The sequence below is a fragment of the Diabrotica undecimpunctata genome, chromosome 2 (genome assembly GCF_040954645.1).
Source record: "Diabrotica undecimpunctata isolate CICGRU chromosome 2, icDiaUnde3, whole genome shotgun sequence".
NCBI lineage: Eukaryota > Metazoa > Arthropoda > Insecta > Coleoptera > Chrysomelidae > Diabrotica > Diabrotica undecimpunctata.
The window spans coordinates 109,265,730-109,282,786 of NC_092804.1; the positions used below are offsets into that span (position 1 = coordinate 109,265,730).

A 17,057-nucleotide genomic window follows, 5' to 3' on the forward strand; every position below is an offset into this window, starting at 1 on the left:
TGAGAGAAAGAATAGGTTAATTGTTATTACTGAAGTTATCATACAACTTTTTCCTCAAAAATATAACTACCACCTCTCACATTCAAATGTAGTCGTTTTTAAAAGATCGGCTCTGGCCTATATTTCGATTCCAATTTTTGACTTAATCATCGGAATCCCATTGATCATTTAGCCACTATCTCAAGTACTTAAATCTCTTTACCCTTTCAATGTCCAGATTTACTATCCGTAATCTGACAATGTGTATATTACGTTTGCTGTTGAACATGAATTTTGTTTTCTTTATATTTATTTTAGTAACTAGTAAACAAGACATAAAAACCGCTTAATTATTAATCATTTATAGTCGCCTTGTATTTAAAATGAAGTTTTTATTATGTTTGTGTTTTTTTATAGTTTTAGGTATGTAATATTATTTTTGTTACTAGCACTAATTTTATTTTTATTGTGCTTAGAAATTAAGCAAATAGTGTCTTTCAACATTATTACTTGTCGCCTTAGTAATACGTAAATAAGTTTTAAGAGATTATTATTAGCAACTTAGACCAAATAAAGTTTATTTTTTACGTAAAGGAATTAGCAATATTAAATTCAATTATACATTTCTGTGTTCAAAAATATTAGGTCGTCTATCTTTAAATAGATACATATCGTTATTAAAAGTTAAGGTAATGATAGGAGACATTCTATTTGGTTAATACTCATATTACAATGAAAGAAAGATATGATACTTAGCGTTCCAAATTTCGTTTCGCGCATGACGTCAGGTGGTGAGGAGATCTTTTAAATTTCTAATGCGTTGCTATGATATATGATTTGAGGATTTAAGATTTTAATAGCAAATGTTAAACTTTATAGATATGCTGTTTTGCTTAGTATGATTAAATGTAATTATTGAAAACATGTCCAATATCAGAAATCAATTAAAAACATGATTTTTTATTATTAGACAAGATACATCTAATTATACAGGGTGAGTCATAACTATTGGGACATTGACTAAGGACAGGTTATTTGAACCAAAATATGGCTATTGGGCCAAATATGCCTTAATAAAATCTTTCTGAGAAAAAAGATACAGGGTGTTAAAGTTAATTTTTGTTTTTCGTTTTTTGCTAATAGTTTCCCTGTATATTTATAAATTGCTATCAAAATTGGCACAGAGGCATAATCCTAGACAAGAAATAGTATTTTATTTACAATTCCACTATCAAATACCAAACTAATAAACAAAGTTACAACTAACCTAAGGTTCCGTTTTGACGATAAATCAAAACTAAACACACTTTAACTTAAAAGAACTCACAAAAACTCAAACTAAATGTTCTACATGGTCCCCTCCGATTTCTATGCCTTTTCTAATTCTTTTTATAAAGGATTTTCGGACGTTAAAAAAAATATTATTCTGTCCCCTTATAAGATTAGCTGCATTTTGAATGTATCTCCAAAGTTCGTCTCGTGTATTAATTTCATTGGCATAAACTAAGGACTTCATATGTCCCCAAAAAATAAAAATCTAGCGGGTTGTACTCAGGACTTCTTGGTGGCCATTGAAAATCACTGCCTCTGCCAATCCATCGTTGAGGAAATACGTCATTAAGATGATTTCTAACAGCTAATGAAAAATGAGGTGGCGCTTCATCCTGCATAAACCACATGTTTCTTCTTACATCCAGTAACAGATCATCTAAAATATTACTAAGAGTATTTTACAAAAAGAATAAACAAGAATCTCCATTTAAATTCGGAGGAAGAGCATAAGGCCCTAGTAGTTGGTCGCCTATAATGCCACACCAAATATTCAATTTAAACACATGCTGAAAATTTCTAGCTTTAATAGCATGCGGGTTTTCTTCTTCCCAATAATGACTATTTCGCCAATTAAAAACCCTTTGTCTGGTAAAAGTTGCTTTGTCGGTGAACATAATATTCTTAATAAAGTGTCTGTCATTGCGACGTTTATTCAGAATACGTTGGCAAAACTGTAACCGTCATGGAAGATCTGTTGGAAGTAAATTTTGAACAGTAGTGAAGTGATAAGGATGGAGGTTCTCTTTTTTTAGAATTCTAACAATAGACGACTGACTTACTTCTGTTGCTGCTGATAGATGTCGTGAACTTATTTCAGGATTTTCATCTACTCGAACCAAAAGTTCATCTTCTTGATTAGGTGTGATTTGTTTCGGTCGACCACCCTGATTTTTAGTATAAAATGACCCAGTTTCACCTAAACTACGATATAATCTTGCAAAAGTTTTGTGATTTGGTTGCCTTCTGTTCCATACCATTCCATACCTTCTGGCTGCCGAGCGACCGCAAAAATTTTCTTCAATAGCCATATTTTGGTCCAAATAACCTGTCCTTATAACCTGTCTTTGTCCCAATAGTTATAACTCACCCTGTATGTATAAGGGCTCTGTTACAGCATAATTTACTTACAGTTAAAAATTGACTTTCATTATATAACAGCTCGCTAAAATATCTTAAATTTTTCCCATAAATAATTCTAATTAGCCACTTCTGAATAATGTTTATAGAATGCAAGTAATTATTCCGTTTTCCACCCCATCCTAAAAGGGCATAGGTAAGTTGAAATTGTATAAGTGCATAATAAAGAATTCTTAAATGAGTTATTCCTAAAAATTGTTTTAAAAATTTAAAACTTAATAGCAGCCCTCTTAATTGAACTACTATATTATTTGCTTGAAAATCCTAACGTAAATGTTTATCAATTATCATACCTAGATATTTAATCTCGTATGTATATGGAATTTTATAGGTAAATGACATATATTTTGTTTTATCTACATTTACTGTAAGCTTATTAAACTAAAACCATTTTTGAATTGTAGCAAAGTCTGTTCCGGCTTTTTGTTTTTAATTATCCTAGGTATTTTCATCATAGAAAATAGCTGTGTCATCTGCAAAACTTACCTGTAATATTCAGTCTGAATAGATCATTGCTGTGTATATTGAAGAGAATTGGTCCTAAGACTGTTCCCTGCGGGACTCCATATGATATAATTCTTCCCTTACTAATTTCTCCCTCTATATAAACATGTTTAGAAGATAACTTTCTAGAATATTATATGCAAGCCCCCTAATACCATATTTTTTAAGTTTAGTTAGCAATATTTTATGTTAAATAGTGTCAAATGCCTTTAATAAATCTACAAATATACAAAGATCTGGTCTTGCATTATCAAGAGCTTTGTAGATGTTAGCTGTAGATGTGAGCACAGATTACATCCATACTGACATTTAGATAGTATCTGTGAGATTAGATATATCATCGTTTTTGTTAAATGTTCCTGAATTATATATTAATCTATAACCCTCAATTTTAAACAAATTCAAATCATTTTATTTAAAAGTTTCCGTAAGAATTACAAAATCGAAATCTCTCTTACATTCAGATAAAAAAATTACAAAGGCATCAAAAATTTTTTGACAGCTTCTTATATTCATATGCATAATATTTAGAGGTTGTATTAAATTAATAATTAAGGTATTAAAGTTTGTGGTTGATTCTATTATGCATGATTTTTTATCAACTCCATCATATTCTTGAATAAACGCATCCATATTTAGTGAATTGATTTTAATAGTTAAATAAAAATGTTTAAAGTATGTTAATATAAAGATTATAAATATTTTTCAAACAAATTTTAAAATATAGTTTTGTTGTGAAAAAAAAATCCAATTTCATTGTATCATGGGTTAATGCTCATAATACCACAGGGTCACTGAAGACCCCATGAGTAACTTGAAAGTATTTTTCTTCTGAAATTATTTTACTTAAAATTATAAAAACATTTGACTTTTCCTAATATGTTGTTTTCTACGTTTAACTGAAGCTCATTTTTGTAGCTGGCATAATTTTGCTAAAAAATAAATAAATTACACGTAATACCATGGGGGATACCACTGACCCCAATTATTATATACCATTTTGGTATATCTTTTTCATTTCTGCTATTTATTTTGATATTTTCTTAAAGCTTAAACGCTTCTTGAGAGTGAAATATTGTATAATGAATTCTCTGCTAGTAAAGTGCTTCCCCAATTTCCTTGTGGGTCATAAAAAAATAGGTGTTTTTACTAGGAATCACTCAGTTCCCTACGTTTTCCTGTCTGGTGCTTCCCCTAATTCTATCTAAGAATTGAAAGTTCTGCGTTTAGACAATTCGTACTAAGTTTGCTCATTCGTTTAGTAATTATGACTAAACGAATTTCGGTTTACTTAGATGATGAAGGTGCGGAAAATATTTTGCTGTAGTAGTTGGAAGAATGTAATAATGTTAGGACAGGTGCGGGAGACACTGATTAATTTCATGTGAAAGTAGGACTGCACCAAGGCTCGGTGCTTAGCACTTATTTATTCTCATTAGTTCTGGATCAGATAACAGCGAAACTACAAAGTAATATTCCGTGGTGCTTAATATATGCTAATAATGTAGTGTTAGTAAGAAATAGTAAATGCGACTTAAAAAAAACTGAAACAGTGGAGACAAGTTCTTAATGAACAAGGTTTAAAACTTAAAAGTAGGACAAGAACAGAGTATTTGGAATGTTTATTTAAATGTTTTTTTTTTAAAGATGGAGTTAGTACAAATAAAAGGATATAATTGGATGGTAAAATAATTGTGAAAAGTAATAGTTTTAAGTATCTAGGATCGGTCTAATCTAGATCTAGATCAGAGTAATGGGGAAATAGAAGTGAAAGGAAGCGAGTGGTGTGTTGTGTGACAGAAAAATTCCAATGAAGCTGAAGAGAATATTCTATACAACAGCCATAAAATCAGCTATGACGTACGGAACTAAATGTTGGGCAGTTAAAAAGAAAGAGGAACAACCTTTCGCATGTGGCGAAAATAAGCTTAGATGGATGACTGTAGTAAAAAAAAAGGATAAAATTAGGAATAAGTATATTAAAAGTCTAGGGGTGACTCCAATTATTGCCAAGATGAGAGAGCATAGGTTAAGATGGTTTAGTCATTTTCAACGTAAAGACGTTAACCATCCAATGCGGGTTCAGACAGATCAACAAAGACTTGGGGGAGACGCTTAGGCAGAACATGTCGGTAAAGGGTATTACTATTGATATGACCTAATATAGACACTTATGGAGAAATGTAATTAGAGAAGCCGACCTTGTATAGGGATAAAGGCCAACAGAATGATGATGATGAGTTGGAAGAATGTGATAGTGTTTGTAAAGTTAACAAGGATGGTACTGTTTATTAAGACAATATCAATAAAGAGAATTTTATTGAATAATATGACTCCAAAAATCCATCTGACATAGAATTTACATCTAGTGATAATGACGACCAACAAAATAAATTTTACATGTCATGTAAGATTCTATTCACATTTTTAATGGCAAAATATAAAATATTTATATTATGCTACTTTCGCTAATCGCGCCAATTACGTATAAAAAACACCACGATTGTGTATTGCTTAGAATAAACACAGTAACTGCGGACTCCGTCAAGTATATGCGGGGTTTTACCTACGCATGTTTTCGTAGATGCTAGGTTTAGTATTTCTTTCAGAATATATATTTTTGATTGTAAATACTGTACTTTTCTTAAATATTCATGCAATATAAGCTCTCTAGATCTAATTTTCGGGCCCAACTAAATTTTCATAATTTTTGCATATGTGGTGTTTTTCCTAATTACGGCAGTATTAGTATCAGGTTTAAGGGCAAACACAAAAGTGTTAGTCAATTTTTATAAAAGTTATAAGCTATTACAATTTTGCCTTCTAATGTTTTTGGAGCAATAAATTAATTTGAACATTTTAGAATATGCGATTTCTTATACTTGTTAATAGTATAAATATGTAGATAAGTTTTTAATTGTAAGCGTAAATTCAAAAAAATCATATTGTTTGTACTAAATTGTTAATAATTAAAAAACTACGGCAAAATTTCTACAGAAATCGTGTAGGCTTGCTAACTATAGGTATACATTATCAGAAAAATTCGTCACATGCCTGGCTATTGAGATGTCTTGAGCAAAACTCATTTTCCTGGATTAATAGACACAAGAATACAAATACAATTTCTGACATGCCGGCAAAATGTGGATAATTTTTGTAAAATTTTTTGGTACTTAATAGTCTCTAATTGTATTATAACAACCACGTCACCTCCGACCAGACCTTCTTCTTGTCATGCTCTGCCTACTACCATCGAGGCACAATGTTAAAATTCAATAAAAACATCTGATTTATATTGTTTAAGTTGGATTTTAAAAACTAAGTTTGTGTTTTTTTCCTTAGGTGTAACTCAGAATTCCGGAAAAGTTGAAAAACGAATAGGTAAGTACTAGACTAAATTTGAATTTCATAAGTATTTAATCATCTTTTTTATTTTGTGGTTTATGCTTACCTATAGGGACAAAAATAAAATGTAGGCCTAGAACATGCCTATTAGTTTTCACGTAAATCAATTATTTTGTGTTTATTTATTTTTAAACATAACTCTTTTCTGTTTTTGTACAGGGGTAAGTTTTGTTTATCTATGTACATTTATCTCATATAGGTAAATGTTTTCTCTAATCTTTGGTTTTACCGTATTAATTTCATTTTTAAGGGCCATGTTATGTTATGGCTATTATTCGCACACGAAATTTATTTGTATATATTTATACTCAAGTCTTCCATTCTTTAAGTTATCCATTTAGGATATTGTACGTTGTTATCATAGTCCATATTCCTTGGTCCGGAATGATTCGGTGAATTTCAGTTATAATTTTGACATATTTGTAATTACGAGACAATTCCCAAAAATAAATCACATTTATTTTACTGTAAAAATACTTAAGATTCCGTGGTTGACAGAGTCACAAATGAGAAGGTCGTCAGAAGCATGAAGAGAAATCGAGATCTACTGACCACCATCAAATCTCGAACAGTACTTCGCACATATTACGCAAAATGAATCCAGACATTCAACAAGCCATCCTCCAAGAAAAAATATTTGAAAAGCGAGGTCCAGGAAAAAGAACATTCTGGTTAAAGAACCACAGAAACAGGTTCAACACAATATCTTTGCAGCTTTTTTGCGCAGCTGTAGACAGATAGATTGCTATGATGATTGCCAACATTTATCATGGATAGACTCATCAAGAAGAAGACGATTTTATTGTACCTATTTACTCTCTTGCATTTTTACTGTTCTTTAAAAAAGATTTAACACTTAAAAATGAAAAAGGCTTACAAAACTAATTCCACAGAAAATATCCACTTTTTTGATGCCAAAAACATTGATTTTGAAAAGCACCCTCTTGAGACCAATTTTTTTAGTACTTAAAACTAAAGGAAAAAATAGTACTACCACCCGATTCGATGGTAATCGTAAAGATTAGTAAGTAAAATCTTAAGATCAAACGAACTTACCTGAAGTTCTTACCTGAAAATCCTTATAAATATTATATATAGTATAAATCAGGTTCTTTTTACCTATTTAAAATTGTATTTCAAATTCTTTATTAAAACTAAGGGCCTATTGTAAATTTTTTGCAAGTTTCTTAAAATTCTTCGTCTCACCTGCCGCCAACTTATAGTGTCAAAACTGACCCTTTTCCTAGCTGCCGCAGAGGTTGCGGCGTGGCGTGTGCTATGTGCTTTAAACTGACTTATATCCAGGCCACTCTGTTGTAGAATAAATTTGATCTATCTACCAATGGTTTGTGGAGTGGCCTTAAGAAAAGGTTTCTTATGAGTCAGTAATAAAGCTCTGCATGATCCTCTTAAATCTTTTGTCTTTTTAAAATGATTGTTTCAATGTTAAATATTTATGACGTTCAGATAATTTTTGTGTGCAAAAAAATCAAATTTTATAGCTGGGCAAGCAGATATAAAAGTTCCAGAAATTTTTTCAAATTTTCTAGTTTTACACTCCGGTAGTTGCAAAAAATATTAAGCGTCTTTAGAATCTTCAATTTTTTGCTGTTAGGTAATGTTACTGTCAAATTATTTGAGTCAAAAGTAAACCCCAAATATGTGCACACATTTGCAGGAGTAATTTTGCTTTCAGTATGATTAATTAAAAACCTAAATGTGTTAGTATTTCTACAGTTAATTTTTCATTATATTCACACTCTTTATATGATTTTCCTAGAATCAGAAAATCATCCAAATATACTGTTAAAAGATCCCCCTTTTCTGTTAGAATTCCTACAATAGGTTTTAATATCTTTGTAAATATTTTAGGTGCACAACTTAAACCAAAAGGCAAAACAGTTGTATTCGTATAAAGTGCTATTAAATGAAAATCTTAAATGTTTACGATGAGATGTTTGTATCGGTATTAAATGGTAAGCATCTTTTAAATCAATTTTGACATGAACAACCTTGAGATATAAGTCTGACAACTTTATTATCTTCTATCTTAAAATGTACATTTCCAACAATTTTAATAAAATTTTTAAGATATAAAATAAGATGGTATGATCCATCTGATTTTGGAATTGCAAAAACCTTGGAAATATGCTGATCATCACTATGATCAACATTAGATATTGCACCACTAAGCATTAATTTGTTTATAAGGTTTGTAATAATTTGTTTTGGTTTCTTTGCAAGTGGGATAATCATACCTCGTATGTATGTTAATACCTTTTTGTTGCCCTGATTTCTTCAATTCTTTCGCCGTCTTGACCTTATTGTCAAGATCATTACCAAAAGGCGATTCAGTGATTGTGGTATCCTTTAATACATCTGCCATTTCTTTATTTAAATCAATGGCTATTAGTTCTCTTCGCGATATTGACTCTGAATAATGAATGTTTGTCAATAAGCGGCTGGCATCGCTATACTCTTTATTTCCTCCCTCCTTTTCACCAAGCATGTTTGTTAAAGCTATTCCTATAACTGCCATACTAGCATCAATTTATTACTGGAGCAGTACTAAATGAGCATCTTTGCGAAGTGTGAAGTCACTTACTGCTACTTTTACTTCCGGATTTATATCTAGAGGAGCCACTAGCTTGCAGATATCTTCTTCTAGTCCGGAAGTTAAAATATGAGCCTATCGAGCGGCAATCTGTTTGTATGGAGCTTGCAACTGATATTTTTACTTTATTATCATCACCCAGAATTGATAAAATGTCTTCTTGCAATCCAAGAGGCACTACATTCTATCTGGCCTGAACCTATTTATTTCAAACCATATGCTTAAGTTTGTCACTACAAACTGTATTATAGATATTATTATTCACCGTATTATTTTTATCACAAACAATATTCATTATCAGGATAAGTTCCCCGAATATTTCCTCTACAAATTTTGTTATTCCAACAAATATTTTGTCCTGAATATTTGTCATCACAAACAAATATTTCTTCTGCATAATTTTTTTTTTTTTTTTGGTATTAACAACTATATTGGCGGCCATCAAACGATAGGTTTCTCTGTTTTGTGCCGCATGTATTATGTTCGCAGCTTCTGGTATTTGAAACCATGAAGAATAAATAAAAAATTCATTAACTAAGCCACTATTGTTTATATTCGCCATCACAGACAAATATTAATTGTGAATATTTCGGTCAGGTGTCAACACAAACACCTATAGTAGGTAAGTTTATTTGTTATTCTTAATAACAATTTTCTATTTACACATGTGATAATATTATATACACAATATTATATATATTATTGACGATCATTTGTCATCACAACCAAATATTTACTTAGATAATTTCCAAAGTGATAGAAGAAACCATGAAAAAATTTTTATAATTAATCCACTATTGTTAATATTCGTCATCACAGACAAATATTAATCGTGAATATTTTAGTCAGGTGTCATCATAAACACCTATAATAGGTAAGTTTATTTGTTGTTTTTAATAACAATTTTTTATTTACACATGTGATAATATTATATATATATATATATATATATATGGTATTACCAACTATATTATTGACGATATTTGTCATCACAAACAAATATTTACTTGGATACTTTCCATCGTGAACGATGAAAAAATGAAAAAATTTATAAAGTATTCCAATATTGTTAGTATTCGTCATCACAGACAAATGTTAATTGTGAATATTTTAGTCAGGTGTCATCACAAACACCTATAGTAGAGGTGTCATCACAAACACCAATAGTATGTAAGTTTATTTGTTGTTCTTAAAAACAATTTTTTATTTACACATGTGATAATATCATATATACGGTATTACCAACTATATTATTGACGATATTTGTCATCACAAACAAATATTTATTTGAATAATTTCTAAAAAGAAGGAAGAAAAAATGAAAAATTTTATAAGTATTCCAATATTGTTAATATTCGTTATCACAGACAAATGTTAATTGTGAATATTTTAGTCAGGTGTCATCACAAACACCTATAGTAGAGGTGTCATCACAAACACCTGTAGTAGGTAAGTTTATTTGTTGTTCTTAATAACAATTTTTTATTTACACATGTGATAATATTATATATGGTATTACCAACTATATTATTGACGATATTTGTCCTAACAAACAAATATTTATTTGGATAATTTCCAAAAAGAAGTAAGAAAAAATGAAAATTTTTATAAGTATTCCAATATTGTTAATATTCGTCATCACAGACAAATGTTAATTGTGACTATTTTAGTCAGGTGTCATCACAAACACCTATAGTAGAGGTGTCATCACAAACACCTATAGTAGGTAAGTTTATTTATTGTTCTTAATAACAATTTTTTATTTACACATGTGATAATATTATATATATGTTATTACCAACTATATTATTGACGATATTTGTCATCACAAACAAATATTTATTTGGATAATTTCCAAAAAGAAGAAAGAAAAATTGAAAATTTTTATAAGCATTCCAATATTGTTAATATTCGTCATCACAGACAAATTTTAATTGTGAATATTTTAGTCAGGTGTCATCACAAACACCTGTAGTAGAGGTGTCATCACAAACACCTATAGTAGGTATGTTTATTTGTTATTCTTAATAACAATTCTTTATTTACACATGTGATAATATTTTATATGGTATTACCAACTATATTATTGACGATATTTGTCATCACAAACAAATATTTATTTGGATAGTTTCCAAAAAGAAGGAAGAAAAAATGAAAATTTTCATAAGTATTCCAATATTGTTAATATTCGTCATCACAGACAAATGTTAATTGTGAATATTTTAGTCAGGTGTCAACACAAACACCTATAGTAGGTAAGTTTATTTGTTATTCTTAATAACAATTTGTTATTTACACATGTGATAATATTATATACACGGTATTACCAACTATATTATTGACGATATTTGTCATCACAAACAAATATTTACTTGAATACTTTCCAAGTGAAAGAAGAAAAATTGAAAAAATCTATTAAGTATTCCAATATTGTTAATATTCGTCATGACAGACAAATAATAATTGTGAATATTTCGGTCAGGTCAACCCTGCGATAGTATTTATTACCACCTACCTTATGTACTTAGTATATTCTTATCTTAATTCCCCTCTGATACAACAATTTTAACACTTGAAACACTTTCATTATCTGAAATTTCTGCTTGAGTATCACTTTTCAAGCTCGATGTTATGAATTTGGATATGATAAATGACGCCGTGAACGATTTTTTTTTCGGTAATTCGTTGCCGAATTAATTTTACGCGCTGTGTGTTTAGCAATTATTACATAAACGAAGACTGAAGAGTATAGACCAGAGATGCTGAGAAGAGGTTTCGAGTGGTTGTTAATAGTTTAACTTTAAAATGTGAGTAATTAGCCATAGGCGGAGATACTACAATTTATTTATTTATGAGATGAGGCCGAATATAATCATACATTAAATGAGAGAAATAATAGTGATTTTGGAGTGTAAAAATGTCTGGTGCCTAAAAATCACTGTAGAATCTGTAGCATCTGCAAATCTTTTTAAAAACAAAGAAGTATTTTTTATACTTTTTAGATAATGCTTAAGGTTTTTTTTTCATTTTTAATCTACAGGGTGAGTTTTGGGTATGTAACTCCTCAATTATCTGGAAAACAGCTTGCACGATTTTTATTGATTTTGGTGCGTAAGAGTCATGTTATGCGCCGATATTATGGTGGTATTTACATTGTGGTTTGATCATCAGTTTATCTGAAATTATAATAAAAAAATTTATTTCAAATGGATCATTCTGTATATTTTTTGTCGTTTCAAGTTCTTAAGAAATAATGATCTGATTATTTTTCATGTTATGTTTGCCATACCTAAGTGAGTTATTTAAATATTTATATTATCTTCGTTAAAGTTAAAATAATATAAATCTCGACTATGTTGCCTGTGTCCATTTCAAATAGGTAGAAATTAATAAGAATAAGACTTACAATCAATTTATTCTACTACCAACGACCGGTTTCGCGTACTATAATTTGCTATGCATCTTCAGGTCAACGATACATGGTAAACTAAATGCTGAAAATATAATAACCCGTATATAGATTTGGACTAATTTAATAACTAGTTCAGAAGCAACTCCAAAGGACAAGGTTCCTCGAAGAATCAACCCTGAGCACCAAGTATCATGCAGATTTTGTGTGGAATTTCCATAAAACTCCAAGATATGAGCTTCATTCTGGGGTCCAGGTTCTTAGAGACCATTACAGACATGATATTTGTTTTCAGCGACCACAAAACCCCTGAGTAACGAGTTTGCACTGATTTTTTGTCGAATTTCCACTAAACTTCAGGAGACAAGTACCATCTAGGAACCAGGTGCGTGCGAGGCCATGAGCATCATGATACTCATATTAAGTTACCCTAAATTTCAAAAATAATAATATTGAACTTATTTTCGTCATATATTACCATCTATTAATTTATTATTTTTTATCATATAGAAATGCACTTTGGAAAATGTATTTTTCTGGTTTAATAATGAAATTTTTATTTCCACATCCAAGTTTTATTTAGATCCATCCAACTGCAAAAATTTGGTAGGTTTTGAATTTTTTGCTGTTATACACTTTTCTTTGCGGATGACCAGGTAGTAATTGCCGAAGACAGCTACGATCTTAGCTATATGGTAAGAAAACTGCAAGAAGAATATGAGGTGGCAGGTCTAAACATGAATATGACAAAATGTGAATATCTTTCAGCGGAAACAGATGAAATAAGCATGTAACCTAGTCTTGGAAGACGACAAAATCAAAGACGTGCAATCCTGCAAATATTTGGGGGTCATTTTCAACAAGAAGGGAAATAGCGAAGATAAAACCAGGAAAGAATAAACAAGGGCAGAGCATCGACCCGTGCCTTAAACTCTCTTCTCTGGCAATAAACAATTCGACTGGAAACCAAAAAACACATTTACGGTAGTATAGTCCAAAGTATTACACTTTACGGTTCGGAAGTATGGGACGTCACCAAAGCTAATAGAAACAAACTTATGACGACAGAAATGGATTATCTGAGACGAAGCTGTGGTAGATCGAAACTGGAGAGAGTTAGAAACAAACAAATAAGAAACGAAATGAAAATGGAGCGAAATACCAATGATGACATAGAAAGAAACAATTAATCTGGTTCGCACATGTTAAAAGAATGCCAGAGTACAGATGGCCTAGAGGAGTACTGAAATGGATCCCTCCTGAAAGAAGAAAAAGAGGACAACCACAGAGAAGTAGGCGCAACGATATTGATGAAGCAATGGCGACAAGAGAGTTAGAAGAGGCAACTGCATATAACAGAAAAAGATGAAAATTGGGGGCGGAGAAGCGGCGACCGCTGTAATCAATCAGTTTAAAAAAAAATTCATACACAACATGCGATTTTTTTAATAGAGGAGTTTTTGTTTTTAGTCTTTTAGTCTAGTAAAATTCTTTTGCAAATTTGCAATTTGTTCTGATAATTATATGTATATATATATATATATATATATATATATATATATATATATATATATATATATTTATATATATATATATTTATATATATATAATTATCATATGTCGAAGGCGATGAGATTGGGGCGAGTCAGAGCATGCAATTTTGCAATTGTGAATTAGGCTACATTCAGGACTGGATGAATAAAGTTTGACGAAGAGAGAAAGACAGAGGAAGTGAAAGATATAGCATATAAATTTTATGGCAAGCAAAGGGGTAATTTTCACAAAATTAAATATATGGTCACTGGAATAATTATAATGTTTTGATATATGTTTTACGAATTGTTTTATATTATTTTAAATTATATTTTATTTTTAGCTCTAAAACGAGTTGTAAGAAATACCATTGGTGAGTTTACTTATAGCCATTATAACCGATTAAAAACGTTATTAGTGCGTAATTGTGTTGTGAACGGATTTACAAATATTGAAAATGATTTACAGGTAAGCCTCAATAACGAATATTTATTTTAGATAATGTTTAAGAAGACATTTTAATAATTATTATATATTCAATATATTCAATATATTCAATATATTCAATATATTCAATATATTGAATATATTCAATATATTCAATATATTCAATATATTCAATATATTCAATATATTCAATATGTTCAATATATTCAATATATTCAATATATTCAATATATTCAATATATTCAATATATTCAATATGTTCAATATATTCAATAAGTTCAATATATTCAATATATTCAATATATTCAATATATTCAATATATTCAATATATTCAATATATTCAATATATTCAATATATTCAATATATTCAATATATTCAATATATTCAATGTATTCAATATATTCAATATATTCAATATATTCAATATATTCAATATATTCAATATATTCAATATATTCAATATATTCAATATATACAACATATTCAATATACTCAATATATCTAATATATTAAATATATTGAATATATTCAATTTATGCAATATATTCAATATATTCATTAAATTTTTTGGGTTCGTATAAAATAAATTCTTAAAACTTTTGTCTATAAGAAACCAATCAGTTTCTTTTCCAGAATATATTATTATATATATATATTCAATATATTCAATATATTCAATATATTCAATATATTCAATATATTCAATATATTAAATATATTCAATATATTCAATATATACAACATATTCAATATATTCAATATATCTAATATATTAAATTTATTGAATATATTCAATTTATGCAATATATTCAATATATTCATTGAATTTTTTGGGTTCGTATAAAATAAATTCTTAAAACTTTCGTCTATAAGAAACCAGTCAGTTTCTTTTCCAGAATTAACCACTTTAAATGGACAAAGTTTAGACCTTGACTGCCGAATAAGATGATCCTATTTATCTGAACCATAAATAAAGTTCTGCTATTGACTTATCTATATGCTAACCATTAATAACGCATATGCTTTCATGAAATTTAAGATTGGAGCCATACGATAGTGATCACTATCCTATTATAAGTCATAAAGAAGAATCATCCACAACTATACCAGAAGTAAAATGGAACTTAAAAAATGCGGATTGGAAGAAATTTTAAAACCATATCCAACACAACTTGCATGTCATAAATCAAAACAGTAATGTGAATGAAGAAGTAGATTTTATTACAAAACTGATAATAGATTCAGCAGGTAAAAATATTGAAAAAATTAAATTCGCCAGTAAATTCCATCCAGTTCCATGGTGGAACCACGAATGCAATCACGCAATACAACAATTAAAAAAAAAGCCTTTAATAAATTCAAACAACAAAAAAATTAACAAAACTCTTTAGAATTCAAACGACTACGAGCTATAGCCAGATTTACTATCAAAAAAGCAAAGCGCGAATCTTGGATAACATACGTTTCAACAATTGACAGTTCTACTCCAATGATAATTGTATGGAAAAAAATAAAAGTCAATAAATCTGTTAGAGCAAAATAATGTAATACATAAATCACTCGCTTCGCTCGCGCGTTAATATATCTCAATTGTTAATCGCCCTTATTAATACACTTGTTGGTTAAATAACTATTAATTCTTTTAGTTTATAATTTTAACATATGACATCACAATTTTCTGCCAAAACAGAAATTAAATGCCTTTTACAAAAAAAAATTGATAATTACAAGTCAAGGAAATTGCACACCCACAAAATAGTACATCGAATTTTATTCATTGTCATATAACTGTCCTCATACTGTAAAAAATTTCAATAAATTAACACACATTTCTAAAATATATATCTTGAATAAATATAAATCACTTTAGTACTTTAAATAATATAAAAGATCACTTTCATTTAACAATCACATATACCTTACTTCTATTTCATTTGTTAACATCTCTCCCCTCAAGAAACTTCCTCGTTAATTATCAGACAGTTACAATATTAACCGAAGACCACCCATCATCAGCAATTACAGGATACTTTGAACTATGTATCGCGAAGCATTATCTAAAAATTCTTGTACCAGCATATAAGTAGTATTTTGTTTGTTTCTAATTTATTACAATTCAATAGATTATCTCTTACCTGTTTGTGGGTTTTCACTTTATCTGCTAAATCAATTTTATGCATATTAATAAACACAGACATATAATATTGGCATAATAACTATAACCTTTTTTGATCTTTATCTTTATAAGACAGCAGACTAATATGGGCTTTTTATAATTTCAGCGTTTAATTTACTTTATACCGTTTGACCTGAAGATGCTTTGCAAAGTGTAGAAAGCGAAACCGGTCGTTGGTAGTAAAATTAAATTGATTGTAAGTCTAATTTTATTTATTTTACCTAATGGGATTGAATTTAAATTTTAAGGATGTATTGAATGTGAGGATGGCTGCACCAGCACCGTCTGAAGATTTGGATGCGTCAGTATATATCTTATAGTGATTTTTATAAGTTTCCATTTCTATTAAAAATGATTGTTTGATCAGGTCTCTTATAGTCTCGCTTTTTTAAAATATACTAAGGTAAGTAATAATCTTGGGAATTGGTATTAACCAAGGTGGAGAAGTTAGGAAATTTGTTGCGAGAATTTCAGGAAATTCAAGATGTAGGTCATGAAAGTTTCTTCTAACTCTTTCGT

The 17,057-nt window shown here is 29.4% G+C and overlaps 1 protein-coding gene across 2 annotated transcripts in view; it reads left to right on the plus strand.

The window, feature by feature from the left end:
* Positions 1 to 316: 316 nt before the first annotated feature.
* LOC140433399 (uncharacterized) overlaps positions 317 to 17,057 on the plus strand; it is a 31,401-nt gene continuing 14,660 nt past the window's right edge. The window contains exons 1-4 of one of the 2 annotated variants that reach the window (XM_072521413.1): positions 351 to 402; positions 6,295 to 6,333; positions 8,230 to 8,333; positions 14,257 to 14,381. In XM_072521413.1, the coding sequence (XP_072377514.1) occupies positions 8,285 to 8,333; positions 14,257 to 14,381 (174 nt within the window). In that variant the 5' untranslated portion in view covers positions 351 to 402; positions 6,295 to 6,333; positions 8,230 to 8,284. Of the gene's footprint in view, positions 403 to 6,294; positions 6,334 to 8,229; positions 8,334 to 14,256; positions 14,382 to 17,057 lie in introns of both variants that reach the window. The other variant, XM_072521412.1, reaches the window with a different exon arrangement.